The sequence below is a fragment of the Neoarius graeffei genome, chromosome 7 (assembly GCF_027579695.1).
Source record: "Neoarius graeffei isolate fNeoGra1 chromosome 7, fNeoGra1.pri, whole genome shotgun sequence".
NCBI lineage: Eukaryota > Metazoa > Chordata > Actinopteri > Siluriformes > Ariidae > Neoarius > Neoarius graeffei.
The window spans coordinates 54,709,407-54,736,191 of record NC_083575.1 but is presented as its reverse complement, the minus strand read 5'-3'; the positions used below and the strand labels follow the sequence as shown (position 1 = coordinate 54,736,191).

The window sequence follows — 26,785 nt, the reverse complement described above, 5'->3', positions numbered from 1 at the left end:
TTCACAGTGACCCCAAACTTTTGAACGGTAGTGTAAATGTGTGTGATGAGTATTCTGTGCGCTGCCTCTGAGTTATTTCCAGAATGCGGTTTGAGCAGCGCTGTTCATCCCGCAACATTTTCTTTGTATTCAGCCTCGCGCTCACTTCCTCAGTGTGTGTGTGCGCGCGCGGAGCAAAGCTGCTCTCTGATTGGCTGCGCGAGAGATGGCAGTCCAGAGTCGCGGCTCGTGTGTTTACTCCTCGAGCGGGCGGACACCGGGCAGGAGAGTCGGGAGACTGCGCGCGCTCGGAGGATGGACGCGCACAGATAACAGTCGGCGCTGCCGGTGTGTGTGTGTGTGCGCGCGCGTGTGTGTGTATGTGTGTGTGTGTGTGTGTGTGTGTGTACGTGTTTAATCTTCACTACTGGTGTATTGCTGTCGAATTTGGTCTGGTTTGCGGATGAAAATGTACGAATTATTGTGAAGTTTTAAAATGTGTCCAACTTTACGCACGCCCTTTATTCCTGAGCGGCACAGTAAGTGGAACTTAACTGTATTCGATTGTTTGTGCAAAGTTTGACGAGACAGACTGATTTTGCGGCTACGGAAGAATAAACTCGCTCACTTTTTCCTGAGGAAATATCACTCCGTCTACCGAAAGAGACTTTTCAGCTCGAGAGCACCGGCGGCCGTTTGGCGTCAGCTGAGGAAGATGCTGTGCGCGCGAGCTCCCGGCCCGCTGCTCGCGCTGCTGCTCATCGGCGGAACCTTCATGTGCAGTGCAGGTAGGTGATGGACCGGTACCGGAGTCCAGCCGCACACTGCCTCTGTCAGGATACGCATCTTGTCTGGCGCTTTCTACGTCATACTTGATTATTATTATTATTATTATTATTATTATTATTATTATTGAGGAGGTATAACCGACATACCAGGCTATACTTTCTTAACCACAGTGGTTCAGTCAGTTTAAAGAGAAGCAATAATAAATACGCCATGAAGCTTGTTGAAGATTTATCCCCAACTCGACTTCAGTCAAGACAGCATTGGACCCGACCCGATCTTGATAGTGAGGCAGAGCTCTCCTGATAAGTGTGAACGAATTCCTTCTGAATCAAGACCCTACATGATTTGTGATCTCACATGACCATCTGATCTGCTCTGATGTGGTATTGTTTTCTGATTATGATATAATATACTATAATATTCCTGCTCTGTAAAACGGCGCTCCAGTGGAAAAGTAGTCATTTAGATATTCTTCAGGAATTCGGGATGCAGTAATCTAGTGAGCCCCAGGCTTGTTTAACAGTGCATGTGTGTCTAATATGGGTGCAGATCCGGGGGGGGGGGGGGGGGGGGGGGGGGGGGTTTGAATGACCCCCAATTTCTGAAAAACATGAATTGTCCCCCCAATAAAAAAAAGCCTAAAAAATTGTACAAACAAATGTATTTTCAGACAAATGATTCCCTGTGCAGTACTTTTTGAATGATGTGGCGAGCCTCTACGAAGTTGTGATTTATGGTTGCATGGTATGAGTTGCATATGGGCAAAAAAAAAAAAATCACTTTTGTGTCCCCCCAAATCCTGACATTGGATCTGCACCCCTGGTGTCTAACTTAAACCAGAATGAAGAGACTCAAGAGCAGGTGGTTTATATCATTTTGCACAGAATTAATTATTCAGGCTTTGGTTTTTTGTGTGTGTGTGCAGTCTGGAGAGACTGAGGAATATGGGTTTTTTTTCTGAGAAGAAAATGATGTTCGGATTTATTTAGTGTACAGTTTGTTTGTTTTGCTCCAGGCTGAGTCAGATCATGGTGGAGAGACGTTCAGGACTCTGTGTGTGTTTCTAAATGAGGAGAGAAACACGTTCTACTCTAGGCTACTAACTAGTACCACCAAATAGTGAAACATTATCGGCTGTTCTGCCATACTGTTTAGCAGGCGAGTGTGCATTTTGGGACTTGTTTGAGTCCTGTTTTTGTGCTCTTTAATAGGGAGAAAACACAGTCAAGGAGATTCGGGTGAAGATTAAAGTTTCTCTCGGTGTCTTCGTGGCATTAAACAAGGAGAAATAACAAAACAAACAAAATAAACAAGCAAAAAATATAAAGCAACAGCAACAAGAATGGAGAAAATGTTGCTGTGAATGTGAGTACAGAGAATGGGTGTGTATGCTTAGTCAGTGCTAGGCCTATAGATTAGTGAAACACTTGCAGTAATTTTTTTTTTTACATTTAGCTTGTGTGTGTGTGTGTGTGTGTGTGTGTGTGTGTGTGTGTCTGAGTGAGTGAGAGAGAGAGAGAGAGAGAGAGAATTTATTTTATGGACATAATCCAACTATTTAAATATCATTTGAATATGTAAATGTGAAGAATATTTTTCTGCTTGTTCACCAGGAAGCTTTTTTATTCCTGAACTTTCCACTCTGCATTATTTTTACAGCCTACTTGTTATTGCGCTTTGGATTAAATCCAAATTCTGGTCAATTCAGTTGACCAGCCAAACATGCTGAGAACTCAATTATAACTTTTAAAATGGTGGTTTGTGATTTCAACAACTATAACATAATAATAATAATAATAATAATAATAATAATAATTACGAACCCTCTCACCCCACATTGAGAACTGCTAGGTGTAAGCCCACTCAGTTACACGGGTTGAACAGACTCAGTAAGCTTGGCTGGATTTGTTTTCTAAACCTGGTTGAGTAACAAAAATACTATATATGCATATGGAAATGTGGTTCGTATATTATTTTATTAGTGGAGCAAACTGGTCCTGAATAAAAACCTTTTTACATCTGAATAGATTTTGTGCCTCCTGACAGGTTAATGCACTGGAACCCCTAGCGCGGATAATTTTTGTTGCCTTTGTTGCCCACTGTTTACTCAGGGCCCACTGAATCATCCCTCAGCCTCCCTCGCATCATGGCACTCCTCTGAAATTGCAGAAAATTCACCTGCTTGAAATATGTATTACTATTATCCGGTGTAAGTGGTTCAACCATGACACTTTTTTGCCCAGGATATTAAAATAAAACATGTCACAAATAGTATTTGGGATAGACTCAGTCTTGACATGATATAATTTATCAAGTACTTTAGCTTTGTATGACAATAATACATGGTACTTGACTATGGGATGTACAGTATAATAATGTGCTGCATGTGAAATTTTGGTGCTCATAAAAGCTTATGAGCAGAATGATTTAAACCTTGTCTTTTGTCTTCTGTTGTCTCCACATCTGTATTCATATTTGCGGAGCATTCCCAGGCTTCAGCAGATTGTTTGACAGTTAAAAAAAAGAGACATTTAGGAAGAGAGTCAAACTGGGACAGCTGTAAGGGAACTGTGCAGGATGGAGAAGTTGTGCATATTGTATCCCAAGTTTGTTTTGTCCCTGACTAGACAATTTAGTTGTTACCAATCACTTTTTAGTGTGTGCCTTCTCATTATATTTACACGAGGCATGTTTAACTGGAGCAGTTTGTGCAACTCCCCAGCTGATGTCCCTGGGCAGGCAACCTAGAAAAGCTGCTTATGCTGAATAAGAGGGGCGTTGTTTAAAAATGAAATCACCTAGATGGAACAAAAAAAGCCTGCTGGTTAGGTATCCAGAAACAATGGGTTCTTGTTCGGGTCAAGGTTTGAGCGCACTGTTGTCTTGTCAGGTACGACTCTTTGTGTTGATCAGCGTGACAGAGACGCCAGCACTTATTTCAGTCCATACAGCATCAGAGTCAAGGCAGATAACATATCACCTTCTATTCTGTCCAGTCTGCTCCTTTATTCTTTCTCTCTCCTCTCCTCCTACAGCCGTGTGTGTGTGTGTGTGTGTGTGTGTGCGCGCGCACTGAGCTCAAATTTCCTCTCTGAAACTGCTCCCTCAGTGTTGACATACACATTAATTACCTAGACTGCCAGGAACCCATGTCTGGTTTCTCTGCCCCATCAGTCCCATCACTCATAAGTGTGTGTGTGTGTGTGTGTGTGTGTGTGTGTGTGTGTGTGTGTGTGTGTGTGTGTGTGTGTTGTGAAGAAATATCTGATTTTAAGGGAAACAGATAAGAGCAGCATGTATGTGCATGTGTGGTTTGTGCGTGTATGTGTTTTTCCAAAGCAAAATTTAGGGAATGGTAGATTTTAATCTTAGAGTAGAGCTTGTGAATGCCCAGAGTTTAGACTTGGATGAGGAAACTGTGGGAAAAGTGAAGAACTGAGTGTGTGGATAAAATTAGCTTTGAGTCAAATTTTAGAAAAGCTATAAAAAGGTAGTGATGGACATGATATGATACCATTAGTGTGAAAGCATAGTGTATGTCTTTGTCAGTAATTTTTTCTCCATTTGAAATAATAATTTTTTTCATATTGTAGCTTTGCCGTTTTGCTAGCGTGTCTTAATTTTAACCCCAGCAAGTCTAAATATCATGATCCATGATATGCTAAAGATGTTTCATGAGACACTTGATGTGATATATTTGTCATTTTGTCCACAAGGCAGTTGAACGTGTCCTTGTGTCTTCCCCATCATCTTTTGAGAGAACATGTCCATTCCTCCCTTTAAGGGTCATATGAGTTGCACCGTAGTGTTCCAGGTCATAGAGGTGTTTCTGGTTAACTATGTGAAAATACTTTTTTTTTTCTCTTCTACTCTAGAACTGCTTGAGGAGAGTTGTTAAGTTCTGGTGTGGTGTGTGTGTGTGTGTGTGTGTGTGTGTGTGTGTGTGTGTGTGTACAGAAGGAGCCATGGTCCATTATAAGTACTGTTTTTTGACTGCACACTTTTTTAGAGAAGAAATGATGGCCTTTGAGAGACAGATCCATAGAAGAGGGAAGATGAGAACTTACCAAGTAAATAGAGCTGGTCAAACAAAATGTTCAAGGCAAGAGAGGATTGAAGGAAATGAAGGGGGCTGTGTTTTTTAGATGGAGAGAGAGATAAAGCAAGACAGAAGGAGAGGGAGGGAGAGAGAGAGAGATTGCATATATTGGTGAGCAGACTGGTTGGGAATGCAACTTGCAGTGCTGGCTGTGCATTAGTTTAATGGGAGCTTTGGGAGAGAGAAATGGAAGGAGGGGGCATTGGCGATCACTGGCATCCTACTCAGTCTCCAATCTTGTATTATTCATCACTGCAAAGTGGCTCTTGTTAATATTTTAAATCTGTTTATGACTCTTTCAACCCTTTACATGGCAACACGTGTGTAAGTGGGTCTTTGTATCTGTGCTGTAGGAAGTGTGTACTACATAGGTTCATATACTTTCATATGAATACATAAACTCATTTAGCAGATGCTTTTATTCAAAGTGACTTACAGCTGAGACAAGCTGATGAGGGTTAAGGGCCTTGCACGAGGACTGGGATTTGGGATTCAAACTCACAACTCTCCAAACAGTGTTCCAGAGCCATAACCACTCATATGTAAATGAAAGATGTCAATCCATCATGATAATGACCTTTTCTTGACACCAACACTTAGCAGCATTAGAATCAAAGTCAGTACAACAGATATTGAGGTAAATGGTGCATATCTATCTGTGTATGTACTGTATATGATGCAGCAGGGTTAACAATGATGTGAAAGATAAACAGAGAGAGGGAAAGAGCAAAATATAATGTGAGATGGATGTATTGAGATGATAACGGATTGGATTTTTAGATATCCTTTATTAAAAAGTGAGTGAGATAGAAGAAGAGGGAGTGAGAAGTCAGAAGCAGTGGCATTCAAGCATCATTAAGTCTCTGGCTCACTCTGGGAGGAGACGAGTGAAAAAGAGAGACACGGCGAAAGAGTGAAGGTTAGTAACTGATGAGCAGATCGTTGGGAGGAGATGTTTTTATTAAGGCTCTTGTCGATGGCTCGAGCTCCACTTATTATTGGTGGACACTTTTAATGCTTTGCCAATACTGTACATATTGTGTGCACTACAAATCTGTAGCAAACAACAGAGTGTGAGATAGATAGATAGATAGATAGATAGATAGATAGATAGATAGATAGATAGATAGATAGATAGATAGATAGATAGATAGATAGTGTAGTAGAGAGGTAGTTATGGAACAACTGAGAAAAGGAAAGCTAAATAAAAAAGTAGGCTTGAATTCTCTCTGCTCCTGACTTTTCATATGTTTTGATTGCCATTTTTATTATAAAGAATACTTCTAATTGGAATAGACTGTGCAATCTGATGGCTAAAACTCAGTTTTCGATTCATTATTAGCCACAAAAGTCTGTCTAGTTGATTGACGGATATCAGTGCAGCTGTTCTTAGAGCAAACACAAAGACCGCACACTTATTCACTGGGCAAAGTGAACACGAGCTTTAAGAACACAGCCATGAGACGAACAGGAGAAAAGCTGAGAAACAGAAGGCTGATGAGGACACAGTGAGCTTGAACGGGTAGGTGGAGGGGTGGATGATGGGAAAGAAAAGGAGATTTTAATGAAGTGAAGATGAGCAGGGGATGGATGAATAAGAAAAGAAGAGAGGGAGACTTCACCCAAGCTAGGGTTTACAGCAGATGGGCAGTGTGTGTGTGTGTGGGAGGAGGGTCAGATGGTTGGAGAGTGACAGGGTCTACAGAAGAAAGACTCGGTGGGGTGGCTTTGTACCCGGCTTGAATGAAGGGGCTGGAAGAGCCTCTTCTTTGCCACCGTGTGTAGGGTGAGGGGTGAGCCTGCACTCTCCACTTCTGAGAACGTGTGTGTGTGTGTGTGTGTGTGTGTGTGTGTGTGTGTGTACCGTATTTACTTGGCCTCTGTTCTTTTTTCATAGTCACACTTCTATTCAGTCCTTGCTGAACAATAGCGCCTGGAGCTGGCATGTGAAAGTTTGTATTCTTTTCCGGCACTGTAGTTATGACAGGCCTTTTACAGCATCTCTTGCACTAGTTTTCAGTAGCAGCAGCTGACTTAATAACTTCACTCTCCACAAAGAAAAGCTGTTTGACTTCCAGCACCAGGAAGCTATAGCCACAGTACAGTGATTTATGCAGCATACAATCGAGCCAGCCTAAGTTTGTCTTTGGCTGGGTTTCTGCCTTGTCTTTACTATTTTAGAGGAATTTAGAGGAGCTGCCTTGCACCTGTCAACACACGCAGATCACTGCACGTTCTAATTACAGCCACCTCAAACTCATTAACTCATGAGAACGAGCATGTCTTTTCTCATTCTGGTGAGCCATGTGTCTGCTGCTTTTAATTGTTCTGATATGCTTGATAGACTGATTTTGATTGAGAGGTGGATCCAAACTGCTCAGCAGGTGATGCAGGCATGCAGGAGTAATCACCGTCAGGGATAACTTTGTTCATTACACTCTGACCTAATGAATTTGCGTGTGGATAATATCATATGCATCATTTCAGATTATTTTCCTATATTTGTTGTGGCTTGGAAAAACCCTTCACATGGTCGAATTTGTAAATAGGTTTCAAAAAATATCCTGAACTGAAATCAGCAGAAATCTGCTTACTTCTACGTTTATAATCAAATCCCCTTTTGGAGAAACTGTATTACTGCTAATTTTGAAAGAATGCAAGTTTACAAGGAGAACTAGGTTATGACTTTTACCCTGTCCACACTAGGGATTTTGTACCGATACGAAACTACTTTCGTACCGCAACACCTGTCCACACTAGCAACCTGGGTGCGATTTGCTGGGGGGGATGGTGGGGATCATCCCCCCCCCGGTTTTTATCTCTGCTGAAAAAAAATCCTCGGGGACAACCCCGTCAATAAAACAAACAAACCAAAAAAAAAGTTGACATGACAGGCATGTTGTGACACAGTTTTCTATGGTCTACATTGCACTCACTTTCAAAATGACCTGAAGTGGCAGCTTTGATGTTCACGAACGTCCCCAGCAAATAGATACATTGTAGATAATAACAATATCCAGGCTGGACGACAACGGTGTGCTTGCTGCGTGTGCTGCACTGTGCCCCTTAAGCTGGCCGAAGGATGAAGGCGAGTGCATTCTGTTTGGGGAAGACAAACTTGTCAGAATTCAAAAAACCCTGGCAGCTGAGGTCTCCGACACCGCTCTGCTGCTGAAAGAATTTCAGCAGTAAAAGTTCAACGGAGTCCAAGGAGAAAATCTCCTCAACTTGCTTTCTGTTGTCTCCACGCTTCCCGTGTCAACAGCAGAGTGTGAACGTGGATTTAGCGCCATGAATCACATCCTTACTGATGAGTGCAACAGAATGAATGTATCCACACTGACAGCCTTCTTTTCCTCGCTGTCAACGGGTCAGACGTGCATTCCTTCCCTGCTGAGAAATTCGCAGAAATGTGGATTAAAGAAGGGCGAAACGCGGCGGATAGCGCACCGACGGGAAAGCAGAAAAGGCCACATGAACTGCGCCATCAGAGCAAACTGTTCATTTAGTATTCATGTATTTTGGCCCATGTTTACATTAAACCGTATCAGCGGATCATCAGATTAACATTTTTAAAACGATTAGCGTGCACACAGCAACACCAATACACGATTTGCGTGCACATAGCAACGCCAATACACGGATATGCTCGGCTCCGCAGGCATCCTGCGCTCCAAATCACTCCGCCCTGAACAGCGAGTGCCCTCTGGAGGGTGCGCACTCCGGCCCTGCGCAGCTCACACAGCACGCGAGTGAAGTGCACAAGCAGTGATTCGGGACTGAGCCGCTGTGTGTGTGATCCCAGCGCATATCACTTACCACTTGCAAGTGGAAGGATGGCAAGCCTAAAGACAATCATAACTACACAATGGGCAGTATTTGCATCAGTATTTGCAGTATTTTCATACTTTTATACTCTTTAATGAAAGGTGATACAAGGCGGAAGTCCGCGCCGTTTTTCAGCAGTCGCGTCACATGACCAACGCCAGCGAATCAGGAAGGTGGATGTCACAGTGACGTTGTCCAATGAGACGCCAGCTAGAGCTTAGCACAGCGTATCCGCGTATTCTGAATGTTTACACAGCACCGGAGCTGACACGATCTGGATTGAATATGTGGACGCTGGCGAATTCCCGTTTCCCGGCGTTTCCAGGCGGTTTAATGTAAACGGACAGTGCATCTGCGAAGAAAACGAGACAGATACGGTCTAATGTAAACGTAGCCTTGGTGATTTTCGAGTCACTGTCCATTTAATCCGGAGGGAGAGAAACATCACAGCAACGCGACAAGCAATGCGAACTTTGTTGTGTGTTAGTGTTCGTGTATTTAGTCAGAGAGATAGGAAGATGAATTTACTATCTCTGGTTTAGTGTTCGTTTTCATTTAGTGTTATTCATTTGATATCATCGGATGTTATTGAGCTGTTAGCCTATTGTTACCTTAATTTTGTGACGTTTCATGATTAAAAAAAAAAATCCCCCCTTCTGGTTTTTTGACAAATCGCACCCTGCTAGCAACTATACCGGTACTGTACCGGTATAACTGTATCGGTACAAAACCCACAAATGTATGGGTTTCGTACCGGTACAGTATCGGTACTGTAGCGCTTCGCTGTAGTGTGGACAGATGAAGCGGTTCTGTATCGATACAAATATTATGCGCATGCGCAAAGTCACACACCTCAATCGATGTCTTCGCTGAATAAAATAGTGAAGAACGGAGATTCGTTTGTTTCTTTCTCAACTGCCTCACGCGTTTTATACAATTCGACTGAATAAATGACCACCAGAAATACAGACTGTACATTGACAACAAAAAGCACACACACGTTGTTTCATCCGTACGGAAGCCGAGAGAGGCCCTTCATATAATCCTTTTTTTTTTTATTCACCTTGTTATCCCGAGATAACGACATAATTAATTCAGGATCTCGAGAAAACAACACAACTAATTCGAGATCTCGAGTAAACAAAACCGTTATTTCGAGATCTCGAGTAAACAGCTGAGAAATGGTTCATTCAGGTGCGCCAAGAGACTTGTGATATGCTGACTTTGGGGCTATTTCTCATTCTGTATAGACGCAACTTTGGTCATTAGAATGTCTGGAATAATCGATCACCTAATAAGGCGATATTTTGATCAGGGGTTGACACAGGGAGAGATTGCATTAAGTCTTTTAATAAGGGATAATTTCAAAATTAGTCCGCGGCACCTCCGCAGAAGACTGGCCCGGCTTCGTCTCTATCGACAGAGATACAGTGATCCAGCTGAGATCATGAAATAATTGTTTTGTTTTCTCGAGATCTCGAAATAACGGATGCCATATATTCTCGGAAGGAAGTTACTCGGTAACCACGGAAACATTTCGCGCACGCGCATTTCAACTACCGTGAAAGAAAACCGCAAACATTTCTTGCTAGTGTGGACAGATGCACTAAACTGTACCAGTATACTTTGTATCGATACAGTTATACCACTTTCGTACCGGTATAAGTGTGAACACAGCATTTGACTACCAACATCACCCATATCAGTCTTTGTCTCTGTTCTATCACTTGAAATAAAAGTCACTTGCAGCATTTAAACATGAGTCTCATCATTGTCTCTTCACTCAACTGATCTGCGTCTACTCTTACATTGGAGGGGAAATTAATTCAGTTCATTAATTCTGTCAGTTCTGTTCTGTTGACTACATTTCCATGGTTATGAGTACAGAGTATGTACATTCTCTTCTGTGTGTTGATGGTGATGATGTGACAGCACAGAAGCATTGCAGATAGCTAGCATCTGAATAGAAACAGAATTTATTAGGCTTCCACCCATTTCACTATGACTCATAACTATGCAACAACTTGATGATAGCCTGACATTCATTATGTGAGAATGACTCTTAACTTGCAAGGTTTTAGATATCTTTAGACACACTGACTGCATTTACTACTGTGTTTGACAAACTGGCTCCTGACAGAATGTCAGTATTGCATTGTTTCTTAAAGTAGAGGGGTCATAGGCAGAAAACCCCAAAACCTTCTCTTTTTTTCTTCAGTTTTTTAGAATTCATCCAAAGTCGACTGGGTTTTCTCCCATATTCTATCCTGATCTTATATATTAGGTCTACAAGTGAACCCCTTCAACTCCATACATTCTCCTATTAGTTTCACTGCAGGTACTGAAACATTCATGGTTATTACTGAATAATGAGCTTTAAGATAAGTAACTAAATAATTGTTTAAAGGTTTGTATGGGATATTAAACTATCCTCTCAGGCTACCGTCTTCCCAGGGAGCACTGAAGTCGATGGGGTTTCTGTAACTTATATCATTGCGGTCACAGCCCCCCCAGTGGTTTTAATATGCATTCAGTAGGCATTGCAGAACCTTTCTTTAGGGGTCTGTACATCCTGCTGGGGCCATGTGACATTATGGGGCCATGCACATCTTTTTTTTTTTTTTGCCTATTTCTAGCTGGTATTTTTGCTTTCAAAGGGAAGTCCTGCCCAATCCTGGAGATTAGGCTTCAGCTGATATGAGTGTTGGGTTATGTATGTCTGACGCAGTGATGGTGGGTGAAATAAATTTGTGAGAAGTAGCAGTTTAAATAGTTTTGGTGATTCAGAAGTCTTTAATAATGTAAGTCTCTATCAACAAGCAGTTGATACGTGCTTGTTGCAGTTTGGCATGTATCCTGTTTAATCATGATTCAGTCTCTGTGAGAACATCTCAAATGTAGCCCCTGTCTGTTTTGTCTCATCCATCCAGTCTGCTTTTCATTTTCTTTTGCTTTATAATCAGTCATTCTCTGTCTGTCTGTGCCTTTATTTCCCTCAGTGATGTGGCATGGGGGTTTTGGAGTGGCTTTTTAGAAGGCAGCGTGGAGAATCCTATCACTTGGAGTTTAACGTCTATTATGGCTCCCATCTGCCCCAAGGGTAGCATTGTGGGTGGTGCCATTGGGGGATGTGAGAGGGAGGAGAGAGTATTTATTCGGGTTCTACTGGGGTATCCATGCCACTGTGGGGAGGAGTCCTTAACACCCCAGAGAGGGCATATACACAAACACACATGTATTCTCACACACAGAGCAGCTGGTTTGTCATTGTTGTCGAGTAAATGTGTGTTACTGGTCAGTGAAGTGTGATAGTGTGTGATGAAACAGAGATGCCCAGAAGACCTCACACAGTCATACTTTGTTAAACAGCAAGTCCAGCTCGGCCTACTGCTGCGATGGGGGAATTCTTTAACTGGTTTACCACAAGAGTCAATAAGAATGCACAAGTATGAATGTGTTTTATTGAAAACCTTAAAGTGCTCCAACCAGCACTGCACTTCAGAATAAAAATATACTCTCTCTGACCACTTTATAAGGAACACTTGACCGTTCATGAGTGACAGCACACAAAATCATGCAGAAACAGATCAAAAGCTTCAGTTAATGCTCACATCACACATCAGAATGGGAGACAAACATGATCTCAGTCACTTTTGGCCCTTTTCCACTACCCTTTTTCAGCTCACTTCAGCTCACTTCAGCCCGACACAGCTCGCGTTTCGACTACCTCAGAGCAGCACGACTCAGCTCGCTTCAGCCCTACTCAGCACCCAAAACTCGCACAGTTTTGGAGTAGGGCTGAAGCGAGCCAAACCGAGCCGAGTGGGACTAGGGGCGTGAGGAGACACTCCCCTGTGCACTGATTGGTGAGGAGGAGTGTCCTCACATGCCCATACACGCCCCGCGAGCACGCTGGGATCTGTAAACACCGTAAACCCGGAAGAAGAATAATTACGAATTACGAGAATTTCTGAAGCCTTATGCGCCTCGCCTCATCTATATGCTCTTGCCAGTATCTGTTGCCGTTGTTGGTGACAACAAGCCACAGCACCAAGACCAGCAACACTAACGACTCCATGTCCTCCATGTTTATTGTTTACTATCCAGGTCGTGAGACTACCGCTTAAAAGGTCACTGATGTCACTGTTTGCGCCGCCTAACGACATCATGTGACGTCCACCCACTTTCGCTAACTCCACCCAATGTGTCCACCCACTTCCAGCCAGCACGGTTCAGCGCGGTTGTAGTCGAAATGCAACTCCAACAGCCCCGCTCAGCTCGACTCAGCCCAACTCAGCACGGCACGGCTCAGCCCAACTCAGCCGCGTTGGTAGTGGAAAAGCGGCATTTGACTGTGGTATTGTTGTTGGTGTTGGGCTGGAATGGGTATTTTATTAACTGCTAACCTTCTGGGTTTTTCCATTCTGTCTTGAGTTTAGACAGAATGGTGAGGGGGAAAAACATTTGGTGAGAGACAGTTTGTGAAATATTGATGAGAAAGGAGACTGTCTAGACTGGTTCAAGTTGACAAGAAGGTTACAGTGCCTCTAGTAACCACACTTTGCAACTGTGGTGAGCAGAAAAGCTTCTCCGAATGCACTGAATGATTTAGTATTTTCTCTCAACATTTCACATAGAGGGTATTGTTTGAATCTGACTAGTGTCAATATTTTCTCGTCATGTTTAAAAGCAAGGTGACAATGTTTACTAACTTTGTTTTGCTCATCTTTTTTACTAGTGTTTCCACACATCAGTAATTTCCTAAATCTGAAAAAAAAAAAGATTGTTTGCCAGCCACACCTGCAGCTTGCACCTTGGCTGATGTGTCTAATGCAGCTTTCTGGTATCCAGAATGAACAGTTCATAATATAGTTACAGCATCATAGTGTGCCAATCCACAGTGAAGTGCATCATTTTTAAATGTACATATCAGAAGACCGTTCCCCCCCCCCCCCCCCCCCCCCCCAAAGTCAGCATTTTTTTCTGGCAACTCCAACTAAAAATGAATAATATGGACACAAAAGCTGAATGTTCCTGGCAACTCTGTCCACCTCTGTCCATTAAATGACTTTTTTCCAGCCTTTTAATTGCATCCTGGAAAGACACTACTTTCATCTGTGTCAGTTTTTTTGCCTGACTTGTGATGGAGGAAACAAGTAAGCAAGTGAGTTAATGAGTGAGGTGAAGAAGAGGACAATTTGGGTTAGAGTTGAGAGGCTTATAGCTGGTAGGGGTGTAATGGTGAAGTTACACTCATACCCCTTTTCCACCAAATCAGTTCCAGGGCTGGTTCGGGGCCAGTGTTGGTGCTGGTTCACAACTCGTTCAACTTGTGAGCCAGCTGAGAACCAGTTTGCTTTTCCATAGCTCGCGGTGCTAAGGGAAGCCACGTCATTACGTCGCTGTATACGTCAGTTACATCGCTACGTTTGCATAAACCTTGGTGCGAATATTGAAGCAAAAACAACACGGAAGAAGCAGCAGCAGCAACAACAACAATAATAATGGATGACTTCGTGTTTGTACAGCTGCTGCTTCTCGTCGCTTAAAAATGGTGATCTTTTGCGGTCTTGTTATTGTTGTTGGTCTTACCAACTCCGCCCCCGCTGATGTAAGTGGTTCTTTCCTCTGGCCCAGCAGAGAGTTGGTGCTAGCCTGGAACCGGTTTTTCTGGCCCCAGAGCCAGTTCTTTGTCAGTGGAAACAGAAAACCTGGGTCCAAACTAAGCACTGGCCCCGAACCAGCCCTGGAACTGCTTTGGTGGAAAAGGGGCATCACAGGATTTATCAGTGTGTGCTTTCACACAACTCTCATGCCCTTGTATGTGTCTGATTTCCCACTTGCACATGTGGGCTAATGAGCATTTTGAGAATCAGTCTGACTCTAGATGTTGTCTTCACTCACTTAAACTATAAGCAAATAGCTTTAATAATCAATATTACTGCATGTCATGATATTTTAAAGCCCTCAGCACTTTGCAAATTAATGAGATCTTTTTTATTTTAATCTTCCTCACAAAGGCATAATATTTTCTTTCCTAGCCATTTATTTCATCAGAGCACAGCTTCTGTAGAAGAGTTGCTTGTACTTTAGCAGTCTCACAGATGCTTAGTTCAGAACTTTTGTGCTACAATATGTAAGCAGAATATTTCAGTGCTTACTTAAACTTAGCAGAAGATCACCTTATTAACCATGTGCATACATGTAGCTTTGAATCTCATAGAAGAGTTTAGCATAGATCCTAGTGAAGAATGCACAAGCGATGAAATAAAAAAAAGTATGACATGTCAAGGCAATTTTGAAGTAAATGTTAGTTGATAAAAAATAAACATCACCGTTACTTTTTTCTGTTTCTAAACTAGTAACCCTCACTGCATAATCCTCATGCTCTCCAATAAACCAGTTTAATACGTATGAAGGTGGGTTCCATCATCCCATAATGTTAGTTGACATGAATGTGCAAAAGAAGTTGTTTTAAAAATATAATTGAAGGTAATTTACAGTGTAATTTATAGATTATAGCATGTCATAATTCAGTTATCCTTATGAATTATAACGAGACCGTCAATGATGGCGTAGCTCACTCCGGCCCCGTCTAGTCCAGAAGGAATGATCTAAAGTGGGCCACCTTGTGCAGTTCTACTCTCAACCAGTCCCACTCAAATGTTTGCCAGAAAGAATCAAAAATGGCGAGTAATTGACCAAAAAGAAGCAATTTTTGTTGAACTGCTCATTAAGGCTTAATTAGTCCATAACTTCATTAATAATTGTAATTAAGCAAATCTGGGTAGAAGTTATATGCACCCTAGGTACCTCTACCTTCATGCCAGAAAGAATCAAAATCGGTGAAGAATTGAAGGAGAAGAAGCGATTTGTGTGGAAACTGCTTGTTAGGGCTTCATTATTAATTGCAATTAATAATGAAGAATAATGAAGAATCCATATCTTCATTATTAATTTCAGTTATGCAAATTTGGGTAGAAGCTATATGCACCCCAGCCAGACCTACCTTCCTGCCAAAAAGAATAAAAATCGGTGAAGAATTGAGAGAGAAGAAGCGATTTTCATGAAATGTGGACGACGCTGGACAGACGACAGATGGACGACGGACAACATGATGGCATAAGCTTATCGCCTGTCATCCGGATGAACTAATAATATCAGTTTTTGGAGAAAACGAGAGAAACTTCAGACTTTACGCATTCATGATGTTAAGACACGATAAATTTTTAATAATGAAAACATTCATCAGAATAGTTCCGTATCATAATGATGAACAATTTATTAAAACCATGTTATCATCCAAGCCTGTGTGTTTATGATTCTTCACACACAGGAGATTTTTGTTGTGGACAGTTGTGGAGATGCCCATAAGCACCAGTGTTAGAGTGGTGACACTGTGTGTCTTTGTTAAACATTTATATTTGTATGTGTATACATATGTATGTATAAGGAAGCCTCTCACCTGCGGACGAACAGATGGGTGCCGTGGCCGGCCTCTCTCTCACCTCTCTGCTCACTGTGCTTGTACTCTGGCACTCTGCTGTGATTAGCAGGTGAGTTGAGCTCTTAGTAGTTAAACCTAGCCAGACCACACTTAGCCTTCTGTCTCAAACTAGTCAGTATGTATGGCCAGTCCAGTGCCCCTTTAGTAGAGTTCATCCACAGTAAGCCACTCACAGCCTCTGTCTGAATATGGCATCAGTGAGTCAGGTTTATCTGTCATGGCATAGTGCCCTCGCACAGCATGGGCAACAGTTATGAGGATTAAGGAAACAGATGGACGCCATGCTGACTGGTGCAGGTTCATTAACTCTCTTTGCGGTTGCTCTGAACTGCACCACCCCATCCCACCTCGTACTGTCTCATCTTGTTGTGCTCACCGAATAGCTCTGTAAAGGAAAATGAGCTGCAAGGGCAACTGCAGGAGTGGAAGCCGTGAAGATGTCTATTGATCCGATGGCTGAAACGTGGGCTGGATCATTCTACTTGATCGATTGATCTTGAAGTGAGGGACTTTTAAAAGACTGTTGATGTGTAGCTGTCAGAGTGCATCTCCCATCAGAGTTTGTGTATTGTGACTGCTTGAATCTTTATCAGCAATGGGGTTGATGCAGTGAGAGAGAAATAAGGTGATCAGGACTGGAGGAGCTCATTGTGAGCATGTTAGGTTTGATCTAGAAAGGAATCCTGGGATGGGCTAAAGAGCAAAAAACTCACAGTCAAGTTACCAAATCCTTTTCCTCTATACACACAGACACACATGGTATTTCAGGTGCTGTGTATGCTTGAAGGATAGGTGAAATTGGCTCCTGTGTTTTTTGTGTAATGAGCCCCAACATCTTCCTATGTGGCATCAAGTGCTTCCATGTGTTTGGTTATCTGCACAGTATGAAATTTCCTTTTCCTAAGAGCAATTGGTATTCTGCAGGCATGTCAAAGTCTCACACATCAGCTGCCGTGCCAAAACTTTCAAATCTTACACAAAAAAAAAAACCTTACAAAAAAAATTCTCAGGCTTACAGTTGCCACTATTTACCTTGATGACGCTTTGTCCAGGGTGGCACGGTGGTGTAGTGGTTAGCACTGTTGCTTCACAGCAAGAAGGCCCTAGGTTCGAGCTCAGCGGCCGGCGAGGGCCTTTCTGTGTGGAGTCTGCATGTTCTCCCTGTGGCTGCGTGGGTTTGCTCTGGTTTCCCCCAGAGACATGCAGGTTAGGCTAATCCCTTAAGCCTCGGTCACAACCGGCCGTACTTGCTCCTACAGCCGGTCTATGTGCAAAAAACGCACGGAGGGTGCGTGTGAAACGCACGGAGGGCGCGCGTGTGACGTGCTGATTTTCGAGCCGCAGAGGTTCTTTGTCATGTCAAACAAACTCTACGGGCGCTTACGTTTTTTTCAGGTTGCAAGACAAACTTACGGCCAACGTGCGTCTTTTTCCATGAACAAAAAAAACACAGCGATTTGGGAAATGCCAAAAATCGCACGGCCAAAAAATCGTACATCCGGTTGTGACCTAGGCTTTACAGAAAAAACACATGAATTTCACATGTTACCACATGTGGAATACATGGTATCAGATTTTGTAACATGTGTTACCATGTAGAGCACATGTGTAAAGCATGTTACCACATGTGTAAAACATTCCCACATGTGATTCACATAAAATTGGGCCAAAACCACATGTTTCTCATCTCATCTCATTATCTCTAGCTGCTTTATCCTTCTACAGGGTCGCAGGCAAGCTGGAGCCTATCCCAGCTGACTATGGGCGAAAGGCGGGGTACACCCTGGACAAGTCCCCAGGTCATCACAGGGCCGACACATAGACACAGACAACCATTCACACTCACATTCACACCTACGCAAAACCACATGTTTCCCATGTGCAAATAACATGTTTCCCATGTACAAATAACATGTTTCCCATGTGCAAAACACATTTTCCACATATTTCACATGTGAAAAATCACATGTGAAGTTCATGTGTTTTTTCTGTAAGGGATTGGTGGCTCTAAATTGACCGTAGGTGTGAATGGTTGATTGTCTCTGTGTCAGCCCTGTGATAACCTGGCGACTTGTCCAGGGTGTACCCCGCCTCTCACCCATAGTCAACCAGGATAGGCTCCAGCTTGCCTGCAACCCTGTAGAACAGGAAAAGTGGCTACAGATAATGGATGGATAGGACGCTTTGTCCACTATTGCCATCATCTTAACCAGCTTCATGAGTTAGTCATTTATTGAAGTTTGTATTTCTTGCCTTCTTATTGTGTTTGAAAACATCAAACATCCATCCATCCATCCATCCATCCATCCATCCATCCATCCGTTACCGCTTATCCTGTTCAGGGTCTCGAACCCAGAGCCTTCTTGCTGTAAGGCAACAGTGCTAACCGCTACACCACTGTGCCACCCAAAAACGTCAAACAGTAAATAGTAAATAATAAAAACACAGTAGGGCGGCATGGTGGTGTAGTGGTTAGCACTGTCGCCTCACAGCAAGAAGGTCCGGGTTCAAGCCCTGTGGCTGGCGAGGGCCTTTCTGTGCGGAGTTTGCATGTTCTCCCCGTGTCCGCGTGGGTTTCCTTCAGGTGCTCTGGTTTCCCCCAAAGACATGCAGGTTAGGTTAACTGGTGACTCTAAATTGACCGTAGGTGTGAATGTGAGTGTGAATGGTTGTCTGTGTCTATGTGTCAGCCCTGTGATGACCTGGCGACTTGTCCAGGGTGTACCCCGCCTTTTGCCCGTAGTCAGCTGGGATAGGCTCCAGCTTGCCTGCGACCCTGTAGAACAGGATAAAGTGGCTAGAGATAATGAGATGAGATGCGAAAAACACAGTAAATAACCCTATTCCACAACTGTAGTAATCCATATTATGTCAAAAACTGCTCAACTATGTAAAGAGAAACGACATCCATTATTACTTTAAGACATGAAGTTTATTTTAAGGAATAAAAATAAAGCAAATCCACTGAATTAGAAGGTGTGTCCAAACTTTTGACTGGTACTGTAAGTGGCCCTCTGACAATCACACTCATTGTGCTTGCTGAACATCCCATTCCAATGTTCATACTCTCTTTACTGCTATAACATCCTCTGCACTTCTCAGATGGCTTTCCACTAGAATTCGGAAAGTAGCTGTGGGATTTTCTGCCCTGCTGCACAGTCTGTGTTCCAGTTCATCCCAAAGGTGTTTTAATGGGGTTGAGGTCAGGGCTCTGTGCAGGCCACTCAAGTTCTCGTTTCAGTTCAAGTACATGTTTCAGCACAATTATTATAATTCAAGTAAAGTCGGTTTATTTGTATAGCGCTTTTAACAACAGATAATGTCGCAAAGTGTCACGGTGCAGGCACTTACGGGCGTATGTGCAGAAGAGGAGTGCAGAGCAAACAAAGAACAAGCCACAACGTGAGACGTGAATCAGGGTCAAAGAACTAGCAATGGTTGGGTGAACGGCAAACAGGGCAAATGAGGATAGGCAAGAGAGTAAACGAGAGAGGAGACGCTAAAGTCGAGAAAACGTGCGTCAGTCAGAAATAAACAAGGCTCGGTATGTACTGGGAAAGGCAGAGCGATACTTTGCACTGAGGTGGTGTGAGAGTGGGGTTTAAATAGGCAGAGGGACTAATAGGGTGATGAATGACAGCTGTGGTTAATAGTTGGGAGACAGAGGACGCTGTGAGTTCTGGGAAGTGTAGTTCATAGAGTTCATGTTTGTAGTTTGGTCGAAATTGGCAGGTTTACTGACACAAAGCAACTTTACAGATAAATAAAGTGTAGCAGCGAGGGTGTGGTCGAGAGTTGGCTGTGAACTGTCGCACCTGTTTCCAGTTCCTCACTGTCCCAACTTAGGAAGTTGTTACACAGTTGGTACCGAAACCTGGGAATTGAGGAACCAGAAACAGGCGCAGTTCAAGGTGTGCTTTATTTTTACACACACACACACACACACACACACACACACACACACACACACACACACACACACGTTGGGGAATGCAGCTCTCTCTCTCGCTACTGGCCATCTGCAAGACACACAGAGACACACATTAATAGACAGCTAGTAATTAGACACAGGTGTAACTTGTCACATGTTACCTACTGGTTCAGCCCAACTTTTCGCCGTTCACCGCCAACACTCAACCACGCCCTTGCTGCCACATAAAGACTTTAAACATATTAACATGTATTAGATTATTACAGGGGGGGCACGGTGGTGTAGTGGTTAGCGCTGTCGCCTCACAGCAAGAAGGTCCGGGTTCGAGCCCCGTGGCTGGCGAGGGCCTTTCTGTGCGGAGTTTGCATGTTCTCCCCGTGTCCGCGTGGGTTTCCTCCGGGTGCTCCGGTTTCCCCCACAGTCCAAAGACATGCAGGTTAGGTTAACTGGTGACTCTAAATTGACCGTAGGTGTGAATGTGAGTGTGAATGGTTGTCTGTGTCTATGTGTCAGCCCTGTGATGACCTGGCGACTTGTCCAGGGTGTACCCCGCCTTTCGCCCGTAGTCAGCTGGGATAGGCTCCAGCTTGCCTGCGACCCTGTAGAACAGGATAAAGCGGCTACAGATAATGAGATGAGATGAGATTATTACATTACAAATATAATTATTAAATATTAGAGCACTGTAATTCTCTGAACATGAGAGCTATGGGAACAAACAGCTAGTATATACAGAAAACTTTTGTTTTGTAGATACTGCTATTTTACCGCTTAAAATTTCTTGGAAATGCTGAAAAATTTTGATGACACATCCAGGACTAAATACAAAAGTTTTGCGCAATTAAACAGTCTCTAGATAGCTTATGTCCTTCCTACATAAATATAAGTTCTGCTAGTTAGTAATCTAAAGTAGCAGCTAGCTAGCTAGCACCTGGACTGTCTATGTTTTCAGTAAATCTTCCTCCTTCATCCTTTCCCAACAGCCACTGGCTGTTGCCATTGGCTGTTCCACCATAACTTCCTATTTGCAAAGGAAATTGGAACATATGGAATTAAATCCTGACACTCAAGTCATTTCACGGGCGCTTTAACAGTAACTGCTCATAATGCTTGTTAATATAATGCTTCATAATGGAATAGCATAAGGCTGCATTGATTGATCCGGGCCCTGAGTGCAGGCTTTAAGAAGACGTGCAGACACACAGACATGTAGCCAGCAGACGTTTTAGCAGATTGCGCCGATGGCTTTGTGTGAGTCCCCACGCTCCTGTCAGTGGAGCTGTCTGGGTTGAAGGCTGCTGCCTCTTTTTCTAAAGCACGAGCAGGTGGTCGCAAGCACAAGACAACTGTGGCTGAGTTCTGACGTTACAGAATATACTTTTACATGTTTATACTGCTCTGTTTATATGAAAATAAAAGAGCATTAATCGAGTATACACTTGCACGTGCGTGGTTACTGCCAGGCTTGAGTGCTTAATCTTGCACTTTAGAGCCAAAGCACAATTTGTTCCCTGCTTTAATGAGATGTTTTAGAAGTACCACCTATGAGAAATATTCTGATGGCACTTTATGATAACATCACAAAGCAGTTGTGTACTGTTTTTTTTTATTATTCATTTCATTATAAAACAAATCGGAAGTTGAAAGGAGGTAGAGACATAGCGGATCATGATGACAGCTATTCCTCAGTCATTTGCAGCTTGAGCACAAGAGAGCAGTAGCTCATGATTCTGTTGCTGCCTAGAAGCTCTTGATTAAGTGCCAGGCTTTTTTGTTCTTGATTTAGACTACCAAGTGTGAGTGACAAGATTTTATTGAGTGCTTGTGTGTGTGTGTGTGTGTGTGTGTGTGTGTGTGTGTGTGTGTGTGTGTATAACTGTGTGTATTTGACTGCATCTGTTCACAGTGAGTGTGTGTAGCTGTGTGACTGACAGTTATACAGTGGTGTGGAGTGTGTAAATCTGGTTCTATTAAAAAAAATCACCATGGCTACACAGATGCATTAGCACAACAATTTACGCTTCTGTTCTAGAGACACAGACCTCAGAGAATAATGAAGTCCAATTGACTGGAGTCACTGTGACTGCCACAGACTAGACACACAAGGAGGGAGGAGAGAAAGACAGAGAGGTGAGCCATGGAGTAAACAGGATATACAGGAACATTAGGTCTCACCCCTCCCTCTGTCTCTCTTCTCTTGCTCTCTTTCCTCTTCATTCAACAAGAAGGGGGCAATTACATTGCTGTGTCTTGCATGTCTTTCATCTGCTGTGGGCAGCAGCAGTGAAATAGAAGACCTTTCGCATATAATTACATAGAGACATCCTGGAACAGGGCGGCTGTTGCAGCGCACAACAGAAAGGAGTCCTAAATGCCTTTGATATATATGGAGAGATAAAAAGACCAGTTGGACTCGTTTGATCCTGAGAACGTGTGTCGTCTGTCTCGGGGCTTAGCATGATACTTATTTCACCTGTCCAGACAGGACGGTAACCAGAGAATACATGTCAAAGGCTTACTGAGCCCTCCTCTTAACAAAATTATAGTGTTTGTAGGCAATTTAGTTGTTTTGAAGAATTTAAGATGACTTCCATCTGGCGTTTTTCGGGATTTTAGCTTATTCCGTGAACGCAAAATGTGATTTTGAAGCAAGCGGACTGCCATTGCTTAGTGAATGTGTGTGGGTGCAGCATCAAATCAAGCAAGGGGGCAAACCCAGACAGAGAAGCTCATAAGGGACAAAGTTCATTCAGTCATTACCAAACATATAATGAGAAGGACACAGTTATGATGTGAAGAGTGTTTGTGTCCATGTTTGTCTGTAATCATATTTTCTGCACATAAAGTATCCCTGAAGAGATGGAGCACATGCTGCACTTCACGCTGCATCAAAATAGAGACCACGCAGCAGAGTTCAGCGTGGGTCTCAGATGAGGTTTGTGTGTGGTAAAACACTGCTGCTGGTCTTTTGTGTCCTCACTTCAGAACTCCTGCCCTTGTTTAACTTCTGACCCCCAAAAAGAAGCTGAATGAGCAGAGCTGAAGTGGTGGGTAGAAATATATACAGAAATATAGACATGAGAGAAAAATGTAATTCGTTGCTTCAACACTGGAGTTGTTCATTACTTGTGAATCAAAAAATGGGAATAGATCCAGAGGTTTGTGCTTGTTGGATGTCACTCAGAGATTGCTCTCACTTTTTCACCCATAGCTGCTTTATGTTTCCTGGTTGTATCGTGGTACATGGTCCTTAGCCATCTGCAATTGCCCCTTGATCCATTACCATTGGAGGCTTTTTAGCCCTAGATTTCAGATTAGTTTAGAGCTCAGAGGGACTGATGAAATAGGAGAGTGGACCAGACAAGACTACGCACAGTAGAGACAGAGACTGGCTCACGGATTAGTGCCCTTTTAATGAAATGGTACTGTCCACCTCAGAACCCTTTCATCACCTACAAATGCACACAAAAACAGGAGTACAACTCCCACATCATTTTTTTCCCCCTCATTTTTCTTCTGTTTATCCACAGGATTATGGTGCACTAATCTCTTTTGATCATAATTCAGATTAAATTTTGTATTATTTTTATTGCTAGGCCTGTATCCAGCTTTCCCAGAGGATTGTCTGACTGACTGGGCAGCCATACCACTCAGAAAATTGATTAAAACTCTCGACCGTGTCCTAGATTTCAAGGACACTGACAATAAAGAGATGCATAAAAAACAGTATGATGATAATGAGAAAAAAAAACCCTTCGTCTGCTAACATGGATCGTTGCTACACTGATGCTACCATAACAGCCTGTGACATTAGAAATGATTGCTTTTTTGATATGTGTCGTCCTATGACCTGATAGAAAGAGAGAGACAGCAGAAGAAATAGGAAATAAGCGAGAGGTAGAGATATGGAGAGCAGATCTTGAAGAAATAGATAATGTGAGAAAATGGACAGAGGTCAAGAGATGAGGTCATATGATTCAATTCAGTTCAATAGAGCTTTTAACAAAAGACATAATGTCATAATGTTACAGAAATCTGGATGTAGATTTAGAGCCTTAATGAGAAAGCCAGAGGTGACATTGGCAAGAAAAAACTGAAAGGAAAACGACTCAAAATGGGTGACATCAGATAGCACAGGTGTTTTAAAAAAAATGGCAAACAGTACTAAATGTGTTGAAAGGATGATCATATTATGAATAAAAGTACAGGAATGAGCACAGGACTGACTTTAAACAGCAGTGGTTAGGATCTAAACATCCTACACGCATCCTCAGGAGAATGATAGAATTACAGGGCAGAGGAGAGACAGGCAAAGAAGTTTTACTACTCCAAGCCACAAACTAAAAAAACAAAAACAAAAACAAACAAAAAAGAACAGTAGAATTAAGTTGCACACAGAAGATGATAATGGTGCACCTCAGTAGATCAAGGACAAGTGGGTCAAGAACCTGTCTGACAGGGAACATCGCTAGGCTGAGAAGGATGCCATTGTGAGGGGATTAAAGTTTGTGATTCCACCCCATCACATCCCAGTAGTGGATCTCATCATAACATCATGAATCTTAACACCTGCAAGAACAGCATGTCAGATACTGAGGCATTACAGCACTGGCTGGGATTTCTACTACCCTAGCCAGCACTAAAGCACCACCACGTCCAATCATACTAAATCCTAAGATACACAAGGAAGAAGTCCCCAAACCCCTCTCAGGCATAGTGATAGCAAGTCTGTGACATACAATATTGCCAAATCTCAGACTCACTCTAATACCATGGCTTTTTTAATAGGGGACACAGCACATGGTATGTATAACTTCAAGGGATTTGGAAAGAAGGTGGAAATTGACAACACCGTGATGACATTCAAAATAATATCACTGATTATCCATCCATTATCTTTAGCCGCTTTATCCTGTTCTACAGGGTCACAGGCAAGCTGGAGCCTATCCCAGTTGACTATGGGTGAGAGGCGGGGTACACCCTGGACAAGTCGCCAGGTCATCACAGGGCTGACACATAGACACAGACAACCATTCACACTCACATTCACACCTACGGTCAATTTAGAGCCACCAATTAACCTAATCTGCATGTCTTTGGACTGTGGGGGAAACCAGAGCACCCGAAGGAAACTCAGGTGGGGTTTACATTAGACCGTATCAGCGGATCATCAGATTAACGTTTTTAAAACGATTAGCGTGCACACAGCAACACCAATACACGATTCGCGTGCACACAGCAACACCAATACACGGATACGCTCGGCTCCGCAGGCATCCTGCGCTCCAAATCACTCCGCCCTGAACAGCGAGTGCCCTCTGGAGGGTGCGCACTCCGGCCCTGCGCAGCTCAGAGCGCGCGAGTATAGCGCACAAGCAGTGATTCGGGACTGAGCCGCTGTGTGTGTGATCCCAGTGCATATCACTTACCACTTGCAAGTGGAAGGATGGCAAGCCTAAAGACAATCATAACTACACAATGGGCAGTATTTGCATCAGTATTTGCAGTATTTTCATACTTTTATACTCTTTCATGAAAGGTGATACAAGGCGGAAGTCCGCGCCGTTTTTCAGCAGTCGCGTCACATGACCAACGCCAGCGAATCAGGAAGGTGGATGTCACAGTGACATTGTCCAATGACGACGCCAGCTAGAGCTCAGCACAGCGTATCCGCGTATTCTCAATGTTTACACAGCACCGGACCAGACACTATCTGGATTGAATACGTGGACCCTGGCGGATTCCCGTTTCCCGGCGTTTCCAGGCGTTTTAATGTAAACGGACAGTGCATCCGCGAAGAAAATGAGACAGATGCAGTCTAATGTAAACTTGGCCTCAGGCTACATCCACACGACAACGGCAACGAGATGTTATTTAAAAATATATCGCGTCCAAATGGGCAACGATCAGTAAAATATCAGGTCCATATGGCAACGCAACGCTTGCTGAAAACGATGCAATACACATGCCACACCTCTAGGGACGCTGTAAGACGGTCCCTTCGGAGACAGCAGAACAATAGAAGAAGTAAGGACGCATGCGCATAAACTATTATGCGCGAGACTTCATATTAGCCACAAAGTCAGGAAAATCTGTTCGTAAAATTACATTATAATGACCAAATACAATGAAAAGTATTTTTCCAGTCTCACCTGTGAAAGGTAATCCCATGTGATCTCGTTTGGACGGCAAACCTGTTGGTACAGTTAAACGCAGCTAATCTTTATTCTCCGCTTTGACCTATCCAATATGGCGGCGAGGATGACGTATGATTCTATGCGGAAGGCGGCGTCTTTAATGGTCCGGAATAAATTGAATGCTACACGTTGATGGATTAATTTGCTCTTCTACGCCCTTTTTGAGGAATGTATTGTAGGAGTTAAACCAACATCTGAAGAGGTGAGATCACTCCTTTTTTTCCCTATTTTTGCTGGCGGGATTGACTCTGCCCTAAGGGCAGAGTCTCTCTCTCTCTCTCTCTCTCTCTCTCTCTCTCTCTCTCTCTCTCTCTCTCTCACTTTGCACCATTACACAATAAATATTCACAGTGAAAATATTTTGTAAGCGCGTTTCATGAACCAAGTTATAGGATTTGTTGACAACTCGCATTGAGTTCGTTACACTTCTACCCGGCGTGAAGCACTCACAGTCA

The 26,785-nt window shown here is 43.1% G+C and overlaps 1 protein-coding gene across 4 annotated transcripts in view; it reads left to right on the top strand.

Moving 5' to 3' along the window:
* Nucleotides 1-249: 249 nt before the first annotated feature.
* unc5b (unc-5 netrin receptor B) overlaps nt 250-26,785 on the top strand; it is a 129,228-nt gene continuing 102,692 nt past the window's right edge. For all 4 annotated transcript variants that reach the window (XM_060925988.1, XM_060925990.1, XM_060925989.1 and 1 more), the window contains exon 1: nt 250-767. In XM_060925988.1, coding sequence (XP_060781971.1) covers nt 695-767 — 73 coding nt within the window. In that variant the 5' untranslated portion in view covers nt 250-694. The remainder of the gene's footprint in view (nt 768-26,785) is intronic.